Consider the following 25,230-nt stretch of genomic DNA (forward strand, 5'->3'; position numbering starts at 1 on the left):
ACCAAAATGGACGTTTCATTTGATTAGGGTGGCATGAATTCAGGACTTCTTCCTAGATTCATGACTAATCTTAATTTTCTTGAAATTAGCTTAAATTCATCATACCTTTTGGGGGACACATTGCACAAAATAAATGCTTGAGGGTTATGGAATTGTATGAGAAAATATAATAGACTCTGACATGTGATTTCAAAATTGTTCGTTTGCCTTGACTATACGGATGCTTTTAAAAAGTTTTAACTGTTAAGTGAGTCAAGATCCTGGAAGACAGACTTGCTAAATTTACTAATTTTCTGTCTTCTTTGGTTTTACTTCCTTTTTAATAAAAGATTTATTTATACAAGAGCTGGGGTACAGGCCAGATGCATGGGAGGGTGAGAGGATTAACCAGGGACAGAGCGGGGAGCAGAACAGGTGGACTGATGAAATACACTGCTGAGGGGAGCAGTGGGTGAGACAGGAGAGGTCTGCCACGCCATGTGGGACCCTCGCCTACTGGCTGGGATTGAACCAGCACTGTAGAGGCTGCGGACAGCTTCACAGCGCAGCACTCAACCACCTGCGCCACCAGGGAGGCCCTGGTTTTACTTCTGATTGTTTTTCTTTGGGTAATTTTCCAGTTGATATTTATCTAGCTCTGGTATCCAGATCTGAATTCCAATCGATCAGCACTGCACTATGCAAACATTTTCTGCATTTCTCAACTCTTATTGATTTGCAAGGACTGGGCAGGAAGACAAAATGACATTTAAGTTCCCAGCATCAAAGCAATTTCTAACTTTTGATTAAGAGTTCAAAATAGATCCTCAAGTCTTTTTCCTGGATAGCAGTCTCTTAGAAAAATCTGGTGAGTACAATGTTAATATAGAGAGAGTCAGAATAATCCATGCTTTTGTATAAAATTTCTGGGTGAATCAATGATGCACCTATCTCTTTTATATTTCAAACTCTAGAATGGCTGTTTCTACTGGGAAAATTAGGAAATATAAGATGTAGAGTCTGGAATTATGTAGTATCCTCCCACTAAACAAGTGTGGGGAATATTCCATTGGAACCATGACAGATTAAAAAAAATGCGAGGAAGAGAAAAATATCAAGAGAGTCTGTCAGAAGCCCTGCCCTCTTCTATAATTCAGAAGTCTGTGCTGAACCTTCTTCATTGTTTTCAAATGTTATTCGATATCTTTTCTGTTTCTTTAAAGGGACCCAAACCAATTCTGGTTTCTTCATAAAACAAATCAAGTTTGGGTAAAGTCATAATAATACTATCCATGAATCTGGTTTTGGTTAGTGGAAGATCCAAGCCTGATTAGGTATGAATTCTAAACACAGGCAAAGCAATTTTTATTTTCATTTGACTGAAATGACTTCTTCGGGTGGATTGTCAGAGCACTGGCTGAAAAGAAAGGGTTAGACTCCCATTGCTAGATCCCCTGCATTGGCTGTACTGTGCTGCCTCAGTGTTTTTAAAAATTGGTCCATGGCAACTGTTTGAAAAGATGGGTTTACTCTGCATGCAGGCAACAGGCATGTGACAAAGCTGCATGACTCTGTTGAGAAAGGTTTGAGTCAAACCGAAGAGACTGGTGCCAAGTATAAGGAATCACTACAGGTGATATTTACATCAAGTCATAAAGGAAAGTTTCTGACGCTGTTCTGATGTTCACAGACCATCTCCATCATGGAAGTGAGCTGAGGTGGTGGTTGGGGCCAAGACTAGGGTTGGTCTCTGTATTTTTCCAAGTTTCTCACCCTAGGCAGTAATTGAGTGGTGATGTAACTGTGACATGAGATGATTTGTCTCCACTGCCTAACTGCTCATTTGCCTCTTGATGCTGTATCAGTGGGTGGGGAGAGTGCAGTGGTTTCTCAATACTTAGCAAACATTTTCCTGCTTGTTTTGTAAAAATACAGTCTTTACTCAGATTAGGTATTTAAATGCAATCTCTCTTTGGTGTTTAAATTTAAAAATTGGAAACAAATTTTTAAGGTGATAAGCAGACTTAGTACATTTGGAAAGGGAGGACAATTCATTTCCTTTTGTCTTTCTTTGTCCAAATGCAGATGTTTCTGAAAGATGCGCCAGGGATTAAGAAGCAGAAAAAGGCAACAGAGACACAGGGCAGTCACGGATTAGCCCTACTTCCCACCGCTTCTCTGAGGGCTAGTTATTTCTCAGCAAAATAAAGCCAATTGTTGGAGATATTCCCAATTCACAAGCAAGCCACTAACTTAAAAAAAAGTCATTAGCAAATCTGTGTAACATACAGAGTCCCTGAGAACACAGGAATGTTTTAATCTCATGCATACATTTATCATAACTCAGATGTCTCCAAGAAGGTTCAGACTATCAAATTGTCTACAGTATTATTGATGGCAGCCAAACCTGTTTCTTAGAGTTTTAGATGGAAATATGATAGGCAATATTTTCTTGAAAATTGTACCACCACAGTTTTCATGAAACTTAGCAATAAAATTAAGCCCTTCCAGTATTTCTAATAGTGTCTCAAGTAAGACCCAATATGTAATGAAGCAGTGATTACGTAGGCTCTAATATCGTGGATAAACATTATTGCCCCCTACTGTACCCACTCTTCATTATAACAGCACCCCTTGTTCTCATTTACCAATTAGCTCACAAGGCTGGTTTCCCTGTAAGATCTTAGAAGGAAAATGCTAGGACAAGACAACCAGTATATATGGAAGATAAGGGTTGGTTTAGTGAGAATAAGCTGAATAAACAACAGCTAGTGGTGGTTTAATGATTAGGGATTTGTGGAAGACCTGGGTGGGGGATCCATTCCTTCCCTCACAATATGCCAAAATATATAGTTAGAAAAAAAAATCAACTGATAATGGGATCCTGCTAGAATAGTGCTGTATTTCAAAGGAAAATTGAAAATCTCATCCTTTAAATCCACCAGAAATTAACCTTGATAAGGATATTTTTTTCAATAGCTGTTTTCAATATTCCCTAAAAGGCAGAGGGTAATTGGAAAAGTCTGAATGGAGTCCTAGTGGATCTTAAAAACTTTTTGTCAAAAATATTTGCTAAATGAAAGAAGAAAAATGAATTTCTGCTTGTTTTCCGAGGGACACATATGACTAATTTTATTCTCTGCAGTTTTGAACAATTTTCGATTCAGATCTTCAGTTAAAAAGGAAAAAAAAAAGATCAGTCTGAGCTTTATTCTATGTCTCACCCCCTTTTTCCATTTATAAATGAGATCTGGTAAAAAGGAACACTCTCTTGACATGTGCTTTTAAGGCAATCTTAGACTCCAAAAATACAATTCACGTTATTTGACACATCATCTATTTCTATATTGATATTTGTATCTCTGTGCTGTAGGGAAAGATGAGACCAAGGAGTTAATGCTGAAACCATGTCTGATTCTCACAGAAATGATCTTTAAATTAGTATTTAATTTTTTTTAACTTTTGCACTGGTTGAAATGGCAAATTGGTAGAAAGATTGAAAGCACTTCCGATTGCCATCTATGAAAATACCAGTGTTTCTGGTATATTTTAACTACTGGAGGTCTATCTGGACCTTATCATTTACTTGGGCTAAACTCAAGTTTAATATTCTACCTGAAGTTCCAATTATTTTAAATATTAAAATCAACTCCAAAAATATATTTCAATACCAAAATGGAATTTGACACACAGAATTGTCAAGGTAGTAAGTTGTGAAATTTTGGAACTTCATGGCTTAAAAAAAATGGAAAGGAACTATTGAGGGCATTTTTATGACATGCCTAATGTATTCTAGAAAAACTCAATAATATGGGAAAGGATGCCAAAGCTTACTTTTCTGTTTGCCAAATTAAAAAGTTATATATGTCCAGCTTTGATTTTCATATGAAAGCTAAGAATACAAGTTTTAATTGTTGTTTCTGGGAACTGAGAATCTATCGTCCTTAAGGGTAATGATTTTCAAATATCTTAGAGAAGGCATAGTCTGAGATGAAATTTTAACACATTTGCTTTGTGTCAGTTTCTCATTTTAAAATCTATGCCTGTCAACAACATCAATAATTCTTACCCAAATTATTTTTTTTCCATACCACCCAATTACATGAGTACTAGAATGTAAAATCTTTTAATATTTCTTTCTTGAAGTATTTTTCAAGTTTAATGTTTAGATGAGTATAGCTTAAGGTACAGAAAAGTAGAGAAATTTTTTTTAAACTAGCTATCTGAATTGTATCATTTTTGTCTGAAATATTTATATAATTTAGTTTGCTTTTTTTTGATAAAATGTTTTGAAAAGGGTTTTTTTTTTTTTGATTAATAGACTATTCCTTCCATTTGGAAAGAATGGAGTCTCAGGGTGGGTAACTGCAAACTGAGATTTACATTTTTAAGAAGGATTTATCTATTGTCCTAATGTTGAGCTTCAACAGGTTAATATAAAGTTCTGTAAATTAAAGGGTGGGTTATTTTTAACTTCAGAATATATAGGAAAGAGATCTGAAAAATCTTGGCTAGATCCTCTAGGTGAAAAAACAATTTCTAGTACAGGGCCCTGTAATCATTCTAGTAAATTTATTCTGCTCTCTCCCCAAATCTCTTGAACTTGGCTAGATAGAGCTGATGTTATAGTTATCAAATCCAGAAGACTGGGTTGTTCATTAACTGTCATAAGTGACTCCATAACAATGAACTTAGCTAAAATCTCTCTTGGTGTGCTTGATTAGTAATATGATTTTTTTCAACCATTTGTATATTAGTAATATAATACCCCCAGAGAGGCATTTGACCCACTCATATTTTCTTGGAGGTATGGAAACTATATATTATGCTTTTCTGTATTGATTACCTATATCACCTTTGTAGAAACTTTAATGGGATTTGGGGCTCTGTTTGTGTGTGTGTGTGTGTGTGTGTGTGTTTTCTTACTCCCAACCCATATCTACACATATTGATAGAATCAAAGGCTAGGTATATGGTCAGTGAAGCAAGAAAAATGGGATTTAAAGAGGAATAAAACCAACAACATGGCTATCGTGTGGTGGTGTAGGGCATCATCTATGAAAAAAAACATGTATAGAGATATATAATCTCATGACTGTTTTCTATGTGGGGTAATATTACAATTGATTTTTCCTATGTCAAATTTCCTATGTCAAGTTCCTATGCCCAGTGCACTTTTAAATGAGCCTTTTTCCCATTGCTGAGAGGTGATAATGACCCAGGGGTAATGCATAGGGTGGCAGTAGCCATAGCAGGACTACACAGCTTGGAATTAGGGAAAACAAAGATAAGGATGACATATTCCCAAGGGGACATCTCTCTGAACCTTTATAAAAGTTTACTACTGCATGATTCTAAAGAGTATGAGCAGTTCAAGCAGCTGTGACATACTGCACTGATGATAAACTAATTCAGATTAGCAACTTCTCCCATAAAGGCAAATAAGTCAAAAACAATTAATACAATGACCATGGTTTTAAATGTCCCTTAGGAGATTGGATCAGAGGATCTTCGACAAAACTGAACATTGGGAAAACCCTCTGAGTGCATCTTTTTGGACATCTTAGTGGGCAGAATAAAAAAACAAAAAACAAAACAAAAAAACACAGAAACTAAATACTTACCATTTCTTGTGGGCTGGTAAGCCGAAATGCTCTCTCCTTTGGGGTTCCGAACTCTTAGTTCTTCTACAGAAAAGATATTCCCTGCTTTGGGAAAATGATTAACCACGACCTGGTTAAGCTCCAAAAATGAATTATGTGCTACAATTGTTTCCTCTTCCTGTACTATCCTTGTAAGTAGAACACTGTCAAGACTGCCTAACACTTGAAATTTTCTGGTTGGAAGACAATGTGGTGTAGATGTGATAAGAACATAATGGTTGAAAAGAGAAGCACAAATGAAATCCATTAATAAAAATTGGAAGGTGGATCTGAATGAAAGCTAATGAAATCACTCTTAGTAGTGTCTTTCTTTGTAAAGTAAATATAATTTTGTATGTCTCTTCCACATAATGCATTCATCTGTCAATTGAAATCCTTAACTTCATCAACAGCTGGAATGCCTTGGCCAAGTAAAATGATGACTACAACTAAGGTCAAATGCCACATGTCGGGCAGAGTAAGAGCCAATGTACATTGTCAATCAGAAAATGGCCAAATGTTCTTAAAGTTGTGAAACTATACTCAAAACTTGCTCTGGATGTAACTGCCTAAGGTCAGAGATAGAAAACCAGAATCAAAAAGAGAGACTCTACATCTTGAGTCAGGAAACACTGAGATGTCTTCTAGGGGCTGATTTAAATTCTTCAGTAGGGGAAATTTGCCACTATTAGAGAATGGAGGCCTTCCTCACCTACCAGAGGAAACTTATTTTTCAATTGCTTCTATGAAGTGCTTAGATGTATGCAACCAATCAATCTCATTTATTTTGACAGGTTGGAATTAAGGGCACTGGGCCATGCAACCACCAACAGATCGAGCTTCTTGTGGAGAAGTCAGGGTAGGTGGTGAACTTTTATGCATAGTGAGTCCACTGGGGAAAAGATGCTACATTCAGGACTCTCATTGTGATGAGAGCCACTTATAGATCTTCAGGGTTGTGTAAAACAACAACATATTTTATATTTGAAAATTAAAAATTGGTGTTTTTACTGTGAATCACAGAAAGTAAGGAGATGTGTGTGTGTGTAATTTTCACTGGCGGAAAGTTTGTATGAGAACCTTTGAAATAAAATTAGCTACTAGGAGGTTGAAGATTATTGGGTCACTGAATTTTGAAGTAAAGACTGTTTAACAGTCAAGTCTATTATGGTCATCAGATTACTCTTGTTGCTAGTTAAAGTTTTGTTGATTGGTTTGATATATTCTGCATGCTGAAAGATGGTTCGATGTGTATCGATTTATGGGTTCATGTTCTTGGATGCAGAAAGATATAAAGCAGTACTAAAAGATGTAAAAATAATAATGAAATGGAGAAACATTGAAGTTTATCTTAATGTTGCAGATATGCACATGTTCTCTTTCTTGGGACATTAGAAAGGAAACATTACATGACAATAGGGTTGACGTTCACAAAAGTTGAATACTTGATACCTGTTTTTTCTTTCTTGTGGATGAGGATACCAATTGCAAAATAATCTCTTTTGGCCTTTATTTCTTCAAAACATCAAAATGAAAAATAATGAAGTAGATGACAATGAGAAGAAAGAAAACACTCCATACAGAGTATGCTGTATCACGAGTGATTAAATCAGAAACAATTAGAAATTTTATTTGTCTGTGTCAATAATGTGTACCATATAAGGAACAGCACAATTAGTGCACTTCCCCCCTAAAACTGTGCACAATACACACAAAATAAAGTCATCAAACAAAATGAAATAATTTTACACAACTATAATTATTAATAACAACCCTGAACAACCAAAATACTTCCCTATAACATGAAAATTTAAAAAGCAAACAAACCAAAAAGCTTTGAAATTAAAATTAACCAACCACAAAAATTTCTTAATGTTCTCTGTGAAAATTTGCTATAAGATTGACATTCCAAATATGGCTAAAAATGAGTGCAAAATCTTTCTAATGTTTAAACCACTCACACCCCTTGATTATATTTATTTGGTGTTTCTAGGCTAACTTTCTGTTAAGTGAATTTTCAAAACAAAGGGGGGGGGTTAGAATGTATCCCCCAAAGGAGTTAGGCCCCCAGTATTGAGCTGTAGTCAGGTGTGAACCTCTAGGAGACAGGAGGAGTTGTACAGGGATTAGGGCAGAGATTTGTTTGTTTCCTAACACAGAAAAATCTGGCATTAATTGGGTCTTCTTTATGATCTGGAACATCAACATGATTGCCTTTCTTGGTGCAAAATCCTAATCTCCAAAATTGGCCAAGGATGCTTTTCCTAACCTATGCTTTATATTCTGTAAAAGAAAATCTTAAACAGTTGTGTTTATACATTTTCAATGTGTTCATGATAAAGGATTCATAGTGTGTTTCTCCTTGCAAGATAAAAATGTTTCCATATGGCTGCTGACTTCTACTCATGGACATAGCAGTTGTATTAACCATGAACTCCTTGAGGGTAGGGATCTGGGGCATCTTATTCATGGTTTAGTTCCAAGAGGTAGCACCGTACCTGGCATATTGAGTGGATGACCAGTACTGAATTATTCATCAGTCATCAAATGTTTATTAAATAAGGAATGATCATGTTGACTAAGTGGAAGTGAAAACATTTCAACAGCATTTATTATTTCCTAAGTTTTTTGAATCAGTACAGAGGGCCAGCAGTGTCTCCAGCCTGGCCCAGACACAGGGACAGCTCTGAGAGGTCACCAAAGTCACCACTTTTCCTCATCAGTGGACTCACTACTTTGGAATGTTAGTTTCACGCACACTCTTCAGTTTTTTGAAAGAAAAAGAACTATTCCTTTTACAGGGCTCAGCACTCCTGGTGCGATCCTCCTGGGAGGCACCGATCTTTGCTTTCCATGGCTTACTCTTTAGTTCTGAGTCAAGCGGGGGTTGGGGGGGGAGAGATGGGGGGGATGCACTTGTAAGGGCCTACTGGTCACCATACCTTCTTTTACGCAGGAACTGCAGATACAACCAGAGGGGTTGAAGGGTTAAAGAAATAGGGCTCAAAATAGCCTTTACATAAAAAAATAAAACCAACCGCACTATCTACCATCTGTGCCAGACAGAACAGATGTGAAATAAATACTTTAGGGGAAGGGGAGTTGTGGAAATGGAGGCGCTCTAAGCCCTAACATGCCCACTTCTCTATAATGCCTTCCTCCTTGGCCTTCGGACTCCACAGGTGGTTCTCAGAGGCCCATGTGTTCCATGTGGCTACGTTTCCATGAAGGTGCTTTGTAATCTGCCTGCTGTTCCCTCGATAGCTTTAGCTTCCCACATTGCAGTTATTGCTTCTTAGAAACGAATGTGCAGATCCATAAGCCATTTTCTCCTTTTATCCCTAGTAACCAGCAAACTCAATAGCACAAAAGTTACAACACAGGTGAAAGGAAAACTTGCTTATTCTTCAGTGTCCAATCAACATTGCTGAATGGGAGGGCAGTATAGGCGCTACTCTACTATGTACAGATACGCTTGGTTTTGTTTGTTTTTCATCCATGCACTGTGTAACAGGTATCACGACAACATTCCCAAACAGGCACATGGAGGAGGAGCAAATGTTCAGTCATGACTGGAACGGGATTGTGCAAGCCATGGATGCTTCTGTAAATAAAACGGACGAACTATCCCAGGCAACAGCCACATGGGACTGGAACACATATTGATGCAAATGGAAAAGGTAATGTGCTTTTGGAATGGGGTTATTTTTCCGGTTTGCATGAGGGGTGGTGGGCAGGAGAAGCAGCTGGCATGGGGGACCGGTAAGTCAGCCAGGCTAGAACACTGGGGCACAGGGCTTGCTAATCAGTCTAGAAATAGAGAGATGGAAGGGTTTTGCATGTTCTTGGACCTCTAGGCAAATTACTCCTTTATCTGAACAGAGTGCCAGGCAGCACATCTTAAACATCAGATCCTGTCTAGAACCATTGTTTTTCCTGGCCTCGTTCGAGCTCCCGCTTAGAGGCATTTTCTCCTGTACTCATGTTCCAGAGACAAACATGAAATTTAGTAACATAGCGAAGACATACTTTTTTCTTCTTCTGTGCCTGTATCCTTTCTTAATCCAAAATCTGTTTAAAGTGTTTGGGAAAAGGGATCGATCGTCATTGCAATGGCTTGCAATTTTTTTTGAACCGAAAGTTCATTTGCATTTGGAATGGTCATTATCTCCCACAAGAAAAAGCAAAAGCCCAGATCCTCCCAACAAAACAGGACAAAATAAAAGTCTAACATCAACCACCAGCCCCCACCAAAAACAAGCCAAAAAACCCCAGAAAACAAAGACTTAATGGTTTGCAAATCTGGAGAGAACACAGCCCTTCCAGGCTGAGCTGCAAAATGGCCCTGCCTCCATGCCTTGGTCAGTGTGACGATGCCCCTGGGGATGGGTGGTGATGGGTCTCACTTCGCCCTAGTACAGAGTATGCTTCTGAAGCTGGGTTCCATCAGCAGGTAAGTGAACATGACAGATGTCAGTTTCCTCTGTTCGTTATACATAATTTTTATGTATATATATGTATATATATATAAATTTACTATATCTGATTGTTCCTTTAGAAGCCTTTTATGTGGCAGTAGGCCTCCAGAGAGGAGAAGAAAATGTACAAGAGCCACAGGAGCACAAAGAGGCAGGATGTGAGGAGCTTGGCAGTCCGGGGCCCACCCAGCTCACCTCCGATTTCTGGCCTCCGCCGATACAGCAGCACCCCCACATTGATGAAAGCAAAAATGGTGAAGAGAGTGACAGAGAAAGCTAGCGTGCCGGGGGACACTTTGAACTGTTCCCCGTTGGCCGCGTGGTAGATGGCAGCGATGGACCAGGCCACGCCAATCCCCAGGAAGACGTTCACCGCGTTGCTGCCTGTGACGTTGCCTATGGACGCGTCTGCATACTGGTCCTGGGTGGCTGCCACCTTGCTGGCGAATGTATCTGTGGAGGAAGAAGAAGAAGGCAGTGACCTTCAGCTCACCTGGTGGAGGTGTGGTGTTCTATAGGCTTCAGCTGTGTTCTCTGGAATGAAACCCAGTGGCCAGGAGCAGGCTTGGATGTGCAGGTGAGTCCCCGCCACACTGTCAGAATAAGGTTCTGTACACTGGAGTTGAGGGGTCGATGCTGGCAGTTACTGACTACCTTGTGAACTCACTCGGTCAAGCTCTTTACCCAGAGACGCCCCGGTTCTTTGTCATCAGTGAGCTTGCAGGAGGGGTTTTCCAGCAGTGGTCACACCCACCAACAATAGAATCCCTGGTGCCCCCTTCTCAAGACAGATTACATGACTCCGTCTGGCTACATGAGCTCATAATCCTGGGAGCCCAGTGTCCAATGCTGGGGCCCAGAAGTTATTTCAACATCGCAAAGGGCTCTTGTCAACTAAGGGTTGACAATGGCCACTGGAGAGTTTGACTGAAAGACATTGTCGTCAATTCTTGTGTGTAGTTCAGAGAGTTAAGGGGCCAAGAGAGATTTTCTAAGATTCAGGAACAAGTTAATAGTGGAATTGGAACTAGTTGAACTATAATAACAGCTGACATTTGCCTAGAGCTGTGTGAATAGGAAAACAGAGAGACAGAGAGGGGGGCAGACAGAGATAGAAAGACACAGAGACAGTGGGAGAGGCAGACAGAGAGGCAGAGAGAGAAAGACAAAGAGGCAGACAGAGATAGGAGAGAGACAGGCAGACTTGAGAACAGGAAAACAGAGCTGTGACAACAACTCTCTTAGGAGAGGGGACTAGAGACGAGGATGCTGGGCTCAGAGACAAGTCGTGGGTGCAACATCACAGTGAAGAGGGAGCGTGTCAGGGTCTGAGTGCAGGTCTCCCGCCTTTGAGGTGACTGCTGCTCATGACGCCTTGGGTACCAAGACCATCTCCCAGCTCTGTCCACCTACACTCCTGAATGCATCTTTACAGGGAGCGGGACAAGAGTGATTGATACTTCCTGATGCGTAAAGTACAGGGAGATTTAGAGTGCTTGGAGCCAGAGGGTTTCAGACCCTGCCTTCCACACGGACGCCCGAGCTGTGAGACAGGCACAGTGCGCCCACCTGAGAGGTAAGCTGAAGTGTCATATAAAATACTCAGGATGCTCCTTGGTACAAAGTAAGAGTAGCTCTTGTTATTTTGGAAAGACAACAAAGTGCTTACTAGATCGCTTAATTGAAAACAAAGGTAGGGTCTGAAATAGCTCCCTTTCTTAAGCATCCCTTTCTAACAGAGCTTGCAAGACATTCACATGCTTTTCTACAGGATTTCCTACTTACTGATACCACGTTTTGTCAGCTACCTTTGCAAAACACCTTGCACAGTACATTTGTAGTAGCTGTTAACTGTTAAAGTGAAGCCACATTTGTAAAGCCAGTAAGAGCAGCCACACTATTACCAAGGGGAATCTGTCACGCTGTAGTCCCGTGGTATCTGGTTGCTACCTGAACTAGTTTCTTCTCTCCGCCGCCGTGCTGTTCCTGGCATCCCTGTTTGGAAATTCTCCACAGGGAACCTACATACAGCAAGTAAGTTTAAACCAACTTTGGAGGTTCTTTTGCATCAATGCAGGTGAGCAGAGGATTCAGGCTGCTCAGAGGCTGCTGCACTGGAAACTTCAGTGTTTCTGAAAGGGTGCTGGTCAGCCCTGTGGGGTGTCTCATTGATTCCGGCCTCTCTGATGACAGCTGATTTTACTGCCATTTTTAGAATGCAAGAAATGAAGGCTAAGCCGGCTTATTTCATGCCCTCCACACTACATCTGTGTCTTCATTCCACCCTCTTAGCCCCATGGAGACGTTATTCCTTTTCTACAGTTTAGGAAAATGATGTTGTGACTTATCCCCCTTGGACAGGATGTGGCCAGAACAGGTTTTTGAATCAAATCTGTTTGATTTTAGACCCCATTCTCACCCCAAACCACATTGTGTGTCCCGGTGTCTTTTCCAGAGAGAGACAGAGAGAGAGACAGCTGGAGAGGCAGGCAAAGAGAGATAGGAGAGAGCCAGACAGGCTTTGAGAGACACAGACAGATAGTGAGACAGGAGAAAGAAGAGAGGCAAACTGAGATAAGACAGGCAGGGCGAGGCAGAGATAGAAAGAGACTCTCAGAGACAGGCAGAGAGAGGCAGAAGCCGACAGAGAGGCAATGAGAGAGACAGAAGAGAGAGAGACATAAAGACAGACAGAGAGAACAGAAAGAAAGAAAGACAGAGAGAGAGGCAGACAGAGAAAGAGGGAGAGAAACAGGAAATGGAGGCAGAGAGAGAGACAAAGGGAGTCAGTGATAGAAACAATGGCAGGCAGAGACAGGGATAGATGGAAGAGACAGTCAGGCAGAGATAGAGACAGAAGAGAGCAAGCTAGAGACAGAAGGACAGTCAGAAACAGAGGGAGAGAGACAGGCAGAGAATGACAGAGACAGAAAAGAGGCACAGAGATGGGAGAGATAGAGGGGAGACAGGCAATGAGAGAGAGACAGGGAAAGTGAGACAGAGAGGCAGTGAGAGCGAGAGAGGGAGATACAGAGACGCAGAGAAAAGCAGAGACAGACAGAAAAAGACAGGCAGAGAGACAGATAGGCTGGCAGAGACAGAGGGAGATCAGTGGCAGGCAGAGAGACAGAGGCACGCAGTGAGAGACAGAACGAGATACGGAGAGACAGACACAGAGAGATAGAAAGAGTGAGACACAGAAGAGAGGCAGAGAGACAGAGATAGGCGGGCAGCGAGGCAAGACAGAAAGAGAGCCAGATAGAGAGGCAGGGACGGAGAAAGGCCAACAGAGAGAAAGAAGAGAGCCAGAGTCAGGGATAGAGAAGAGAGAGCAACAGATAATGAGAGAGAGACGGAGAAAGGCAGGCAGAGACCTACAGAGGCAGTGTGAGAGACAGACGATATACAGAGGCCGACAGAGGGAGGTCAGAGACAGAGGCATATGCAGTGAGAGAGAGGCAGAGGCCGACAGAGATAGCAACAGACAGGCAGAGAAAGTCAGACACAGAGATAAACAAAAATAGACTAGGCAGTGAGAGACAGACAGACAGCAGGGAGAGGCAGACAGAGATGGCAATGAGAGGCAGAATGAGATCCGGAGACAGACAGAAGGAGATTGGAGACAGGCACAGAGACAGAGATGCAAAGAAAGACAGAGTCAGAGACAAGAGACAGAGACAGGCAGAGAGAGACAGAGAAACAAAAATAGGTAGTGAGAGACAGAACGAGATCCAGAGGCCGACAGAGACATGAGAGACAGACAGGCAGAGAGAGACTCAGAGAGACAGACACAGAGAGCGAGATAGAGGCAGAGAGAGGCAGAATGAGATACAGGCAGTGAGAGACAGAAGAGTGGAACAGAGACAGAGAGCGAGAAAGGCAGGCAGAGAGAGAGAGGGGGCAGAGAGCAAGATACAGAGAGGCAGTTAGAGAGACAGAGGCAGGAACAGAGAGAGGGACAGAGAGAAGAGACAGGCAGTGAGAGACAGAGACAAAGGCTGACAGTCAGGGACAGAGAAGAGAATCAGAGAGACAGAGAAAGGCAGGCAGAGGCAGAGAGAGAGAGATGGGAAGTGAGAGACAGAACAATATACAGAGGTCGACAGAGGGAGATCAGAGAGAGGTAGAGGCTGACAGAGAGGGAGAGACAGATAGCAACAGACAGGCAGAGAAAGTCAGACATAGAGATAAACAAAAATAGACGAGACAGAGGGAGATCAGAGGCAGAGGCAGAGAAAGTCAAAGAGATAGAGACAGGAGACAAAGGCAGGCAGAGACAAGGAGATGAGAGGCAGGCAGTGAGAGGCAGAACGAGATACAGAGAGGGAGACACAGAGAGGTAAGAGGCAGTGAGAGAAAGAGGGGCAGAGGCAGACAGAGAGACAGAGACAAAGGCCAACAGAGAGACAGAAGAGAGAGAAACAGAGACAACGAGAGAGGCAGAGACCTACAGAGGCAGAGAGAGAGACAGGAGAGAGAGAGAGATGGGAAGTGAGATCAGAGACAGTCAGAGGGAAATCAGAGAGGTGAGAGAGAGCAGAAAGAGTCAGAGATAGAGACAGGCAGAGGCTGACAGAGGCAGTGAGAGGCAGAACGAGATACAGAGACCGACAGAGATAGAGGCGAGACAGAGACAGCAGAGACACGCAGAGTCAGAGATAGCGAGAAAGAGGCACACAGAGTGTCAGAGATCAGAGAAGAGAGAGAATCAGAGACCGAGTAAGATAGAGACTGAAAGAGAAAGACAGGCAGAGACATGGAGATCAGAAGCAGAGAGATAGGCCAACAGATAGAGAGCCAGAAAGACAGAGATAGGGAGTGTGCGATAGAGAGAACTGCAGACAGAGACACAGACAGTGAGAGGCAGACAGAATCAGAGAGAGACAGAAGAAAGACAGGCAGTGAGAGGCAGAGAGAAAGGAAAGCAAAGGCTGAAAGGGGCGTCTTGCTCTCTCCCCTCGGCCCTGGACCGTGTCTTGCGTGCAGTCATGATCACACACCGCATCCTTCAGTCCTATTGCAGAAACTGGGGAGCAAAGGCCAAGCAGGACACATCTTCATGGTCAATTGCACTTTATTATTATTAAGAGTTATTAAGAGAAGCCGCAACATCAAAAAAAAAAAACCCACAAAAAAACAAAACCACAACAAACCAAACCTGCTTCGCTGTGCCTCAAGGACAGGCAGCTGAGAGGGGAAAGAAAGTCTCAGGCATCAGGAAGTGGCCCAACTGCCACCAAGGAAAGCCTGAGCTGATGTGGCTGCTGGCGCTGGCTGGTGGGGAGCAGATGGCCACATTAGCAGGGAGGGGGGGAGAGCATTCCCTCCTGCAACCCCAGGTGACCTGGCGCTGTTTCCCAGCACACACCTGTTTACCTGCTGGCATGTGGCACATTGGATTTCTGGGTACCCCATCTCTCTGCTCAGAAAAACTGATTTTCCATTTGATAACTCTACTGCTGCTCCAGGAGGGAATGAGGCACCAAAGATTCCTAGGTCTGAAGACCCTGATCCCCAAAACCAATCCTTTTGCCCAAAATACAGGTCACACCTGAGTCTGTGGCAATTTCCTCTCCCTCAAGCCATTTTTCAGTTTCTTCTTCAAATGCCTTCCTCTGGGTGCCAAAGTGACTAGCTTGTCACATAAATGAAAGCATGTTTGGTGCCTCTTTGAGGCTGGGTTTATTTACCTGGGTTATGTAGCAGGGGTTGTGTCTTTTCAATTTTAAAACTACATCAGAAAAATTGTAGAAACATATGCAAATCTCAATCCTTAACCTTAGCTCCAATGGACACAACTCTTTTCCAAAGTGCAATGGGATCTTCTATCATAGCTTTGCGCCTCAGCCCATAGAGCAACACTCCACACCAGTGTTAGGCACTGCCAAGCCCTTCCCTGGACATTGTCCATAACCAGCTGTGGCTGGACAAAGCAGAAACCATTCAGCCACCATCTCCAAAGTGAAATCAGAGAAAGCACTACCTCTGTAGGCTCAGAACTTGCAAGCATATTCAGAGCTTGTCCCATAAATACGAACATATGAATCAGTTTTCCGGTGTAAATCATGGCGCAAAGTGAGACATGGTGACAGTCACACACACACATACACCAGGGCCAAGTTCTAATAGGAATCTTTGCTTTAACTCCCTTCTTGCATCCAAATAAATTTTAGTCTTACAGTCTTAGACTTTTGATCCTTAGTATTTGTGACTGTAAATCAGTAACAGGGAAGATCTTTTTGGTAGGCATGGAGAAGGGGAATTAAACCACATCACAGAACCAGGACATATTACTCTCTACACACCTTTCTCAAGTTCACAGTGTATAACCTTGCCCAAGTCATCTGGTGCATACGCAGGGATAGGTCAACTCCTGCCCCTTTTAAGACTATTTCAAATTTTATCGCTATGTACAGACTAAACCTTAAGCATCTCTTCTGTAAATGGATAGCTCCTATAGTCCTGCAAGTAACATAGGATTTGTATTATCTAGGACAAGGATTTTGATCCCAGTTGACTTATTCTTGACTCTGATTGTCCTGTTGGGGACTAGCTGTTCAATACCCAAGCTCAGGAACTGACAGTGATTTTAACTGGCATCAAGCCTGCTCAGTGAGGCTTGTCTGCTTCCTGCGAGTCACCCACCACATAAGGCAGAGACCAGCATTTTCCCAATGGAGCAATGGGCTAAACCTCATCAAGGAGAGATTCTTAGTTTTTCTAAATATCTGTATGTTTTAGGGCAAGATTTCATCATTCTAGGTTCTGGTTTCCTCATCCGAAATACTGTACAGTAAGTACTCACTCAGCATCATTTTTAGATTCTTGGTAACTGCAACTTCAAGTGACATGATGTATAACCAAAGTGGGTCTTCAAATAACATTATTCCATTCAACATTGTCTGGTATTGTTTTTTTGTTTTTCTTACCAATGTATGAAGAAGCATCTTTGAGCTAAATAATTTGAAAATCGAAACCATTGTATTTAGACTAGACTATCTCTAAGATTCTCCCTCACTTTACTGTTGAGGTGGAGGACAGACTGTCAAGTTACTAAATTCACCAATGGTATGATGTTTCTATTTTTGTAGAGGTTTGCACATGATCACCCTTCATTAGAATCGACTAAAGATAATCTCAGTTTAAAGAATAAGGACCTACATGAAATATTCCAAGATCCTAGGAAGAAAGACCTAGACCTCTAGACCTGAAGATATTGCCATTGATCAAATGAAACCACAGTACAGAGTCATCACCCGCAAAACGAAAAATGGCAGCAAAATAAGTGACTTGAAATCACTCTGGCCAACCATCTATTTCTATAAATGAAGCCATGGTACAGATGGTGGCAGCAATGCCTGAGTTTCAAACACTCTTATGTCAATCAAGTGTGCCCACTGCTGGAATTGGAAACATTGGGAGAGCCCTTTAGAAACAAGATTTGGGGGCCTCTCCTGGTGGTGCAGCAGTTGAGCACTGGGCTGCAAAGCTGCCTGCAGCCTCTGCAGTGCCGGTTTGATCCCTGGCCACTGGTGAGGGTCCCACATGGCGTGCAGACCTCTCCTGCTGCGCCCGCTGCTCCCCTCAGCACTGTATTTCAGCCCGTCTGCCTGTTCTGTTCCCTGCTCTGGTGAATTCTCTCACCCTTCCGTGCTTCTGACTGTACCCAGTGCTTGTATAAATAAATAAATCTTAAAAAAAAAATAAAAACAAACAAAAAAGATTTGGGGCTCTACCCTCAACCCATTTAACCAGAGGATGCAGGAGGATGCATTTAAACAAGTGCCTTAGGTATTTTCTATACCAAGGTTTAATAACTAGCTCTAAGGTATGAAAATGGGGATATTGCTCCAAGTGCTCACAAGTTGGGGGGAGGCTTGCCGGGAGGTATAGATATTTGAGTTTCAGGGAAGCAGCTAAGTGGAGCGAAGGGCAGCTGATTTCTCTGAGAAATGGTGATGCCCTCTGACAAAGGCCATCCCACTGCCATGCTCTGTTGTAGTCTTATTTTTTTCAACCCTATTTCTGGCATGGCTATAGTGAACAACCAAGGGAGGAGGGAAATTTGTAACTTAGTTGAATTCTGGCTCCTCCACTTGCCAGGTAAGACATTTACTTACTTTATAGGGTTCTGAAAGAAATGAGTTAACATGAGCCATACTCAGAATAGGGCCTGGCACATAATGAGTGTTTGATATTATTAGCAATCCCAAGAGATATCATAAGTGGTAAGAAATTCTGACTTAATGATTCTTAATGTTAGTAAGACTTTAAAGGGTATTATAACTCTCCTAACTTTATGATCCCATGCTTTTAAAAATGTGATAGAAAATAAAATTATTCTTAAAATATCTTGGTCTCCAGGACCTAAAGTGAAAGGGGCGGGGCAGGGAATTATTAATGGGTGTAGAGCTTCAACTGCAATTTGGTAAGAAGTGTGGAGACTTTTTGTGAAAATGAAGCACTTAAAAATGATTAGGATGGCAAGTTTTGTTATGTGTTTAGCACAATTTAAACATTTTTAAATGGTTTTGCCTAAAAAATTAGACTCTACCTTAGTGTTTCTATAAGGATTATAATTGATGCAAAGTATTTCATTTGTGGACTTAAATATGTTTGTTTTAATAAAAAGTTTGCACAAAATAAAATCCTGAAAATTCCATATAAATTAAGCCATAAAAATGCATTAGAATTTTCTTGCTTAAAGAGCTAATCTTAGGCATGGCTGAAAGGCAAGCATCTTTGCTTAAACAACACACACACTAAAAATATGTATTTTGCATACATGTATATATACTTTCTTTGTATGTGTATTCCCTTCTGTTTTTTTACTTTTATGTGCTTTATGTCTTGCTCATTCAGGATTCAGGTGGAAGTACTGTTTATGTGCTAATTCTACTGTCACTGAGGAACTTAGACATGTTTTGTCTTTAGTTGTGACATTTCTTGACCTAAGTAAATATGAAAACCACACTCCACTGGTTCATATGAAAAGAATCCTTATTTGGCTTCCAAGTGACATTTAAGAGGTCAGAGGATTACTGGGGTTTGATTGATTAATGACCAGCTAGGAGAGGAGTTGTAAAAGCTGAAAAAGGGAAAAACACTTAAAATTTCTGCTCATAAAAGTCACTGAAGAGAGTGAAACAGGGAGACAATGACATGACCTATATTTAGAAGAGAACAGGCTAAGCAAAAAGCTCCAGAAGACTCATGGTGGCAGATCAGAATATCTGTTTCAATTATGCCACACATCAGACTCATCCAGGGAACTTTTCAAGGATAGAAACTTGCTAGTCCCACCCTGAGTTTCTGCTTCCTGATCTGGGATGTGTTTAAGTGACGGAGGATAAGAATAGAAAATTGGAAAGGAGGTGCCACAAGACCAGAACCCTGGCTCACATGTTAGCTGGAGATTGGGGAAGAGGAGATTGGCATAACCATTTACCCAGCTATTGGAAAATAAAAAATCCTTAGGTGTCAGTATCTAGAACACAAGATACAAGTAGGTGCCAGACTGCTGTAGAGTGTGTCAGGCAGAAGGAGGTAAAGATATGGAGATTGAGGGCCATTGTAAAATTTCTAGTCCTTTTCAAATTCTACAGTTACCAAAATCAACAACAAAGAAACCACTCCATGCAAATGGGCCCCTCCCTATGAAAGAAGACAATAAAACTTAAGGCTACCCCTTCCAAAGGGCAGCTATCACTGCTCACTTTGTCTATACAAATGTTCTTTTTCCATCTCTTCCTTTCCAAGGTAAAGCTGGCCTTTTGGATAACATCTGTTTCGTGGAGAACCTCACCTGGGAAACTTACTCTGTGCCCCTGAATGGGGAGCTCTGGCGAAACTTTTCCCAGAGTTAACCCAGGGAACCCACTCTCCAAACCCAACATCTCCAAAAATGACTTCATAACATCCATAGTTCCCCTAGTCAGACTGAGACCCACTAATCACCCAGAGCCCTCAAATCTCCATTTGTGTGAGGGCATGGGTAGCTTCTCCAGATTAATCAAGGTAAAATAACTCGGACAAGCAGATCAACAAAAAGCAAACTGCCATCAAATAGGAAATTAGTTATCTTCATATGTTAACTCTGGGACACAGTATTCCCATTATGTATCTGAAGTCCTGGTGTATTTCAAATTCAGAAAAAGATTAATTCTAGTTTAAAGAAAAATAATAGGCGGTTATTTTTAAGGATCACAAGGCAGAGAAGAGAATGAGCACAAACCAACAGTGCTATTGGATTGACTTTCCAAACTGTAGTTTGATAGATGTTTTCAAAAGAAAATAATACTCCACTCCTAAACACATCCGGAATGTATTTTCCAGGATGATGTTCATAAACTCCCCAGGGAGGAACCTAAGGTTCCTCTTCCTTGTTCAAACAGCTTGCTTCATAGGATTTTCTACAATTTTCTAAAATTGGATTCTAACTCTTTGATGGCAACAAAAACATTTTGAACCTTTCAAAGAACTCAGACAGTTGATCTGGGGTGGAATTTATTCCATTCAATGACTTGGTCATTCCCACCCTAGGCCTGGCAAAGCAGCAGTGTCCCAGCCTGGTTGTCTGAGACCTGGGTCAATATGGTTCTGGAGCAGACAAGGTTATGTATGCTTGGGCAGGGTAGGTACTTCCCAGAGAGGATAGAGAAACTGGAAAGGAGGCATCACAAGATCAGAAATCTGACTCACACAATGCCAAGAGCTGGAGGTGGGGGGGGGGGGGGATTAACATAGCCATTAACCCAGCTTATAGGAACTAAGATCATTAGGCATCAGTGCCTAGATCACAAAGCACAAGACCCAAGCAGTATCACAATGCTGTAAGGAGTGTCAGGAGCACAGACCTGGAGGTGAAGATATGGAGATTGAAGGCCATTGTAAAATCTCCAGCCCGTTTCAAAATCTAAATAGTTATTCAACATCAACAAACAAACCATTCCACAAAGTAATGAGTGAAGGAGAATAAGACTATGGCGGGCTGCAGCCTCCTGCCCCAGCCCCCCCATTCCCTGTACCATGCCAGTGCTCTCAGCAGAGGCTGCTGTCCTCAAGGCCTCCCCATTGTGACCATGCAGGCCTCTCTCTTAGCAAACCTGTCTCTTTCAGGGCAGTTCTTCCTGCCTGTTTGTGTCTATGCAAGTGTTCTTTTGTTACAGGATAGGGATTGGGGCATCCCAGAACTCCAAAACCTGCCTGATCTAAATAGGTTCTGCCATCTGCTGCATCAAGACAAAACATATAAGACCTTTAATGGAAAGGAACTTTAATACAATTACTGTGTAATACAGAAAAGAAAGAAAATATAGTTTCTAAATTAAGCACACAAAGTTACCCATCCCCTTGTGGGTAAATGTCCAGCCAAACAGGATTAGCCCAAATCAAGGCCTGAAAGTCTGCCACAAGTCTAAAGCAACTTCCAGCAAGGGTGTGTGTGTGGGGTGTGGGGGGCGGGGGGGGGGCATAGAAAAGGATCAGAAGCAGTCAAACAAGTCTGGGAGGAAAAGAGCAAATTCAAAACCAAGATGAAAGCTATCATTGTTAACCTCCCCAAGGGTCTCTCACCCACATCTGCTTTAACCAGTCCAGGACCAAGGAGCAAGCGTAGCTTCTTTATAGGTCTCTCTGTTCCTTGTGCCTTCTTCAGGTCACCTTCTGGGTCTCCCTCCTGCTTCCTTCTCACTCTAGTCTCCCCTCCAGCAGCTTTTCCTCCCTGCTCAGCACTACCCTCGCCTGGGTGGCTCAGGGAACCTGGAACCTCTCCTTTTCCTGGGGACCACCCTGTTGCACTTTCTTCTTCTCTCCCTTTTATAATAAACCTGCCCTTTTGGTTATAACTAACATCTCTGGGTCGCAAAGAAACTTGCTGGTGCCAGCGAAAGGGGATACCTTTCCAGAATAAACCCAAGGACCCCAGTCTCCCAACCCAACTGAAAGGGAACTGCTAAGCAAATGAAATCTTTCCTGTTTCCTGCTAAAGAGTCACAGGCCTGGTACAGAAAATAATGCAAAGTAGGTGTAAATAACAAGTTTGCTTCCTTAATAAGCATATCTAGAAGAGGTGACATTCTAACACAGTGGAACCACTGGCCAGGCTGATTGATGTTTAAGGCCATCCTCGGATATCTGCATTTTTTTCCCCCTTTTTGTCAAGAACTTTTGCGCTCACTGACCGATGTTATCAATGTAAGATGGTTATGTATAAAAGAGACCCTTTGTCTGTAGACGGGTGCTCAGACCTTATAGGACTACCCAGGTCTGATACCTCATGCATGAGTAATAAAGCTTCTCCTGACCCCACCATTCCTGAAGTACTGCTTGTTCTTCCCTTGCCTGGGTAAAAGGCTAGAATTTATTTCTGCAACACGACAACTCCACACCGGTATTGATGGAGGACAAGAATAGAAAAAAAAACTGAAAAGGAGGTGCTCCACAAGACCAGAAACCTGGCTAACAAGGAGGTGGAGGTAGAAATTAACAGCAATTGACACAGCTATGGAAACCAAGATACTCAGGCACAGACCACACAGTTGCGAAAACTAGTATCCTTAGGCATGGACTCCTAGATTACAAAACATCCAAGCTGGTATCAAGGGCAGGCACATCCACAATGGAGATTGAGCCCATTGTGGAATCTCCTGTCCCTTTCAGATTCTGCATAGTTATCCAAAATTAACAACCAACTGAAGACTCACAAGGAGTGAGCCCCTCCCAACAGAAGAAGACTGTATCAGTTCAGTGTCTGCACAGGCTGGGGCAGCACTCCACCTGCCCACCTGTGTCTATGCAGGTGCTTGTTTTCACCAACTCTTTCCCTCTGCAGGGCAGCAGCCTCCCGCCTGCCCATGACCTATACCATGCCGGGGCTTCTCTTCACTGACCTCCCTCCTCGGAGGCTGCTCTCCTCAAGGCTGCCCACCTGCAACCATGCAGGCCTCTCTCGGCAAACTTGTCCCTTTTGTGGCAGCTCTTCCTGCCTGCTTGTGTCTATACAAGTTTTCTTTATTCCTCTGTCCCTTTCCCTAATAAACCTGCTCTTTAAATATAACTAATGTCTCTGTCTCATGGAGAAACTCACCAGGGAAACTTGCTGAGCACCACTGAAATGGGAGCTGTGGTGAAACCTTTCCCAGAGTGAACCCAAGGACCCCACACTCCAAACCCACTGACTCCAAAAACCACAATATCACTTCCACTTTGCAGTACTGCTCGCTGCTCGTTTATTTCCCACTTAAAAAGGTTCATGTAAATGATAGTGGTGGAATTGCTGATCAATGAAGAACAAAATAGTCATTTGAGAGACCTCTCCTGGCTCAGGTCTACTGGGTAAACAGGCCGCTGGATGATGACCATGGCAACTGGCATTTCCCACTTGGTTCATGTGAATTAATGGTTCTGCTTGGCATGGAGGTATTTAGTAAGCTCAGGTTACTGTGTCTAATATGGTCACCTGTGTGTGTGTGGGGGCAATTATACAAAAGAATGCCCATCATACTCACTGAGGCCTGCATAATGCATCTAGTTATGGTAGTGACGAGCCTAGGCTAGGGGATTAGATCTAGTCCTCGTCCCATTTGCCGTACACTAGCTCTGTGATCTCAGGACATCTACTCTCTCTAAACCTCTGACAAAATCATCTGGAAAGCCATGTAGAGGTTCATCAAAACACTAGAAATGGATCTGCCAATATGACTCAGGTATTCCACTCCTAGGATCTACCCAGAGAACATAAAAACACTAATTCAAAAGAAAGCCTATACCCCTATCTTTACCGGAGCACCATTTACAATAGCCAAGATATGGAAACAAACTAAATGCCCCTAAAGAGATGACTGGATCAAGAAGATGTGGTATATATACACAATAGAATACTACTCAGCAATCAAAAAAAATAAACCCGCCATTTGCAGCAACATGGATGGAGCTGGAAGTGTTGATGATAAAATAAGCTAGAATGAAAAAGATAAATATAATATGGTTTCATTTTTATGTGGAATACAGAAAAACCAAACAAAGGGTCAAAGACAAACCTTGAAGGCTGACCGTAGATATATGAGGTGTTCAGGAGGGGAGGGGCAGAGGGTAGAGAGTGAAAAGTTGGGGGTGGGGGAGGGGAGGAAAGCACAAGGGAATATGGTGATGAACTACTGGTGTTTTGGTGGTGGGAGAACTATAGTGATCATACCTGAGGGGAGAAATAATATTTTCCAAAAATCAATGTAAAAAGGAAGTACTATATTTAAAATATAGGGCCTTCCTGATGGCGCAAGGGGTTAAATCTCAGCACTACGAAGCTATTGGCAGCCACTGTAACACAAGTTCTATCCCTAGCCAGGAAGCTAACCCACATGGCACAGCAGACCTCTCTTGCCTCGTCTGCTGCTCCCTTCAGCAGTGTATTTCATTCAGTCTGGCTGTGCTGTTGCCCACTGTTTCTGGTAAATCATCTCACCCCCTGTCCATCCTGCATCTCTGGCCTACACCCCAGCTCTTGTGTGCATAAATAAATCTTAAAAAATATATTAAAAAATTAAAAAAATCATCTGTAAAATAAAGAAAAAACAGGTCCCTATATAAATCACTGTTAAAATGATTTAGTGCAATCAAGCTTAGTGTAGTGCCTGGGAATTAGTATATACATAATAAAAGTTACCTATTTCAGATATCCTTGTTCAGGTGACAGCAAAGGAAATGCTGATATTAAAGTTATCATGATTTTCATATAATAATATCAAAAGATGCTGAGAGCGCATTCGATAAAGTTCAACATCCATTTATGATAAAGGCCTCAAAATTCTCAGGATACAAGGAACATAACATCATAAAGGCCATATATGACAAACCTATAGCCAATATTATTCTCAATGGTGAAAAGCTGAAAGCATTTCCCTTAAGATCTGGAACAAGACTAGGATGTCCACTCTTACCGCTGCTTTTCAATGTAACACTGGAAGTCCTAGCCAGAGCAATAAAACAAGGGAATGACTTACAATGAATCTAAATAGGGAAAGAAGTATAACTATCACTATTTTCACAGAGGATATAATAATAGACATAGAGAACCCCAAAAGCTTCACAGAAACACTAATCAAACTAATCAACCAGTTTGTTAAAGTAGCAGG

The 25,230-nt window shown here is 42.0% G+C and overlaps 1 protein-coding gene across 10 annotated transcripts in view; it reads right to left on the reverse strand.

The window, feature by feature from the left end:
• Nucleotides 1-10,175: 10,175 nt before the first annotated feature.
• Nucleotides 10,176-25,230, reverse strand: part of SLC8A1 (solute carrier family 8 member A1) — a gene marked incomplete at both ends in the record, with an annotated part of 289,824 nt that continues 274,769 nt past the window's right edge. For all 10 annotated transcript variants that reach the window (XM_084235394.1, XM_084235399.1, XM_084235397.1 and 7 more), the window contains one exon: nt 10,176-10,552. In XM_084235394.1, coding sequence (XP_084091520.1) covers nt 10,176-10,552 — 377 coding nt within the window. The remainder of the gene's footprint in view (nt 10,553-25,230) is intronic.

This window comes from Talpa europaea, assembly GCF_964194135.1.
Source record: "Talpa europaea genome assembly, chromosome: 6".
Classification (NCBI taxonomy): domain Eukaryota; kingdom Metazoa; phylum Chordata; class Mammalia; order Eulipotyphla; family Talpidae; genus Talpa; species Talpa europaea.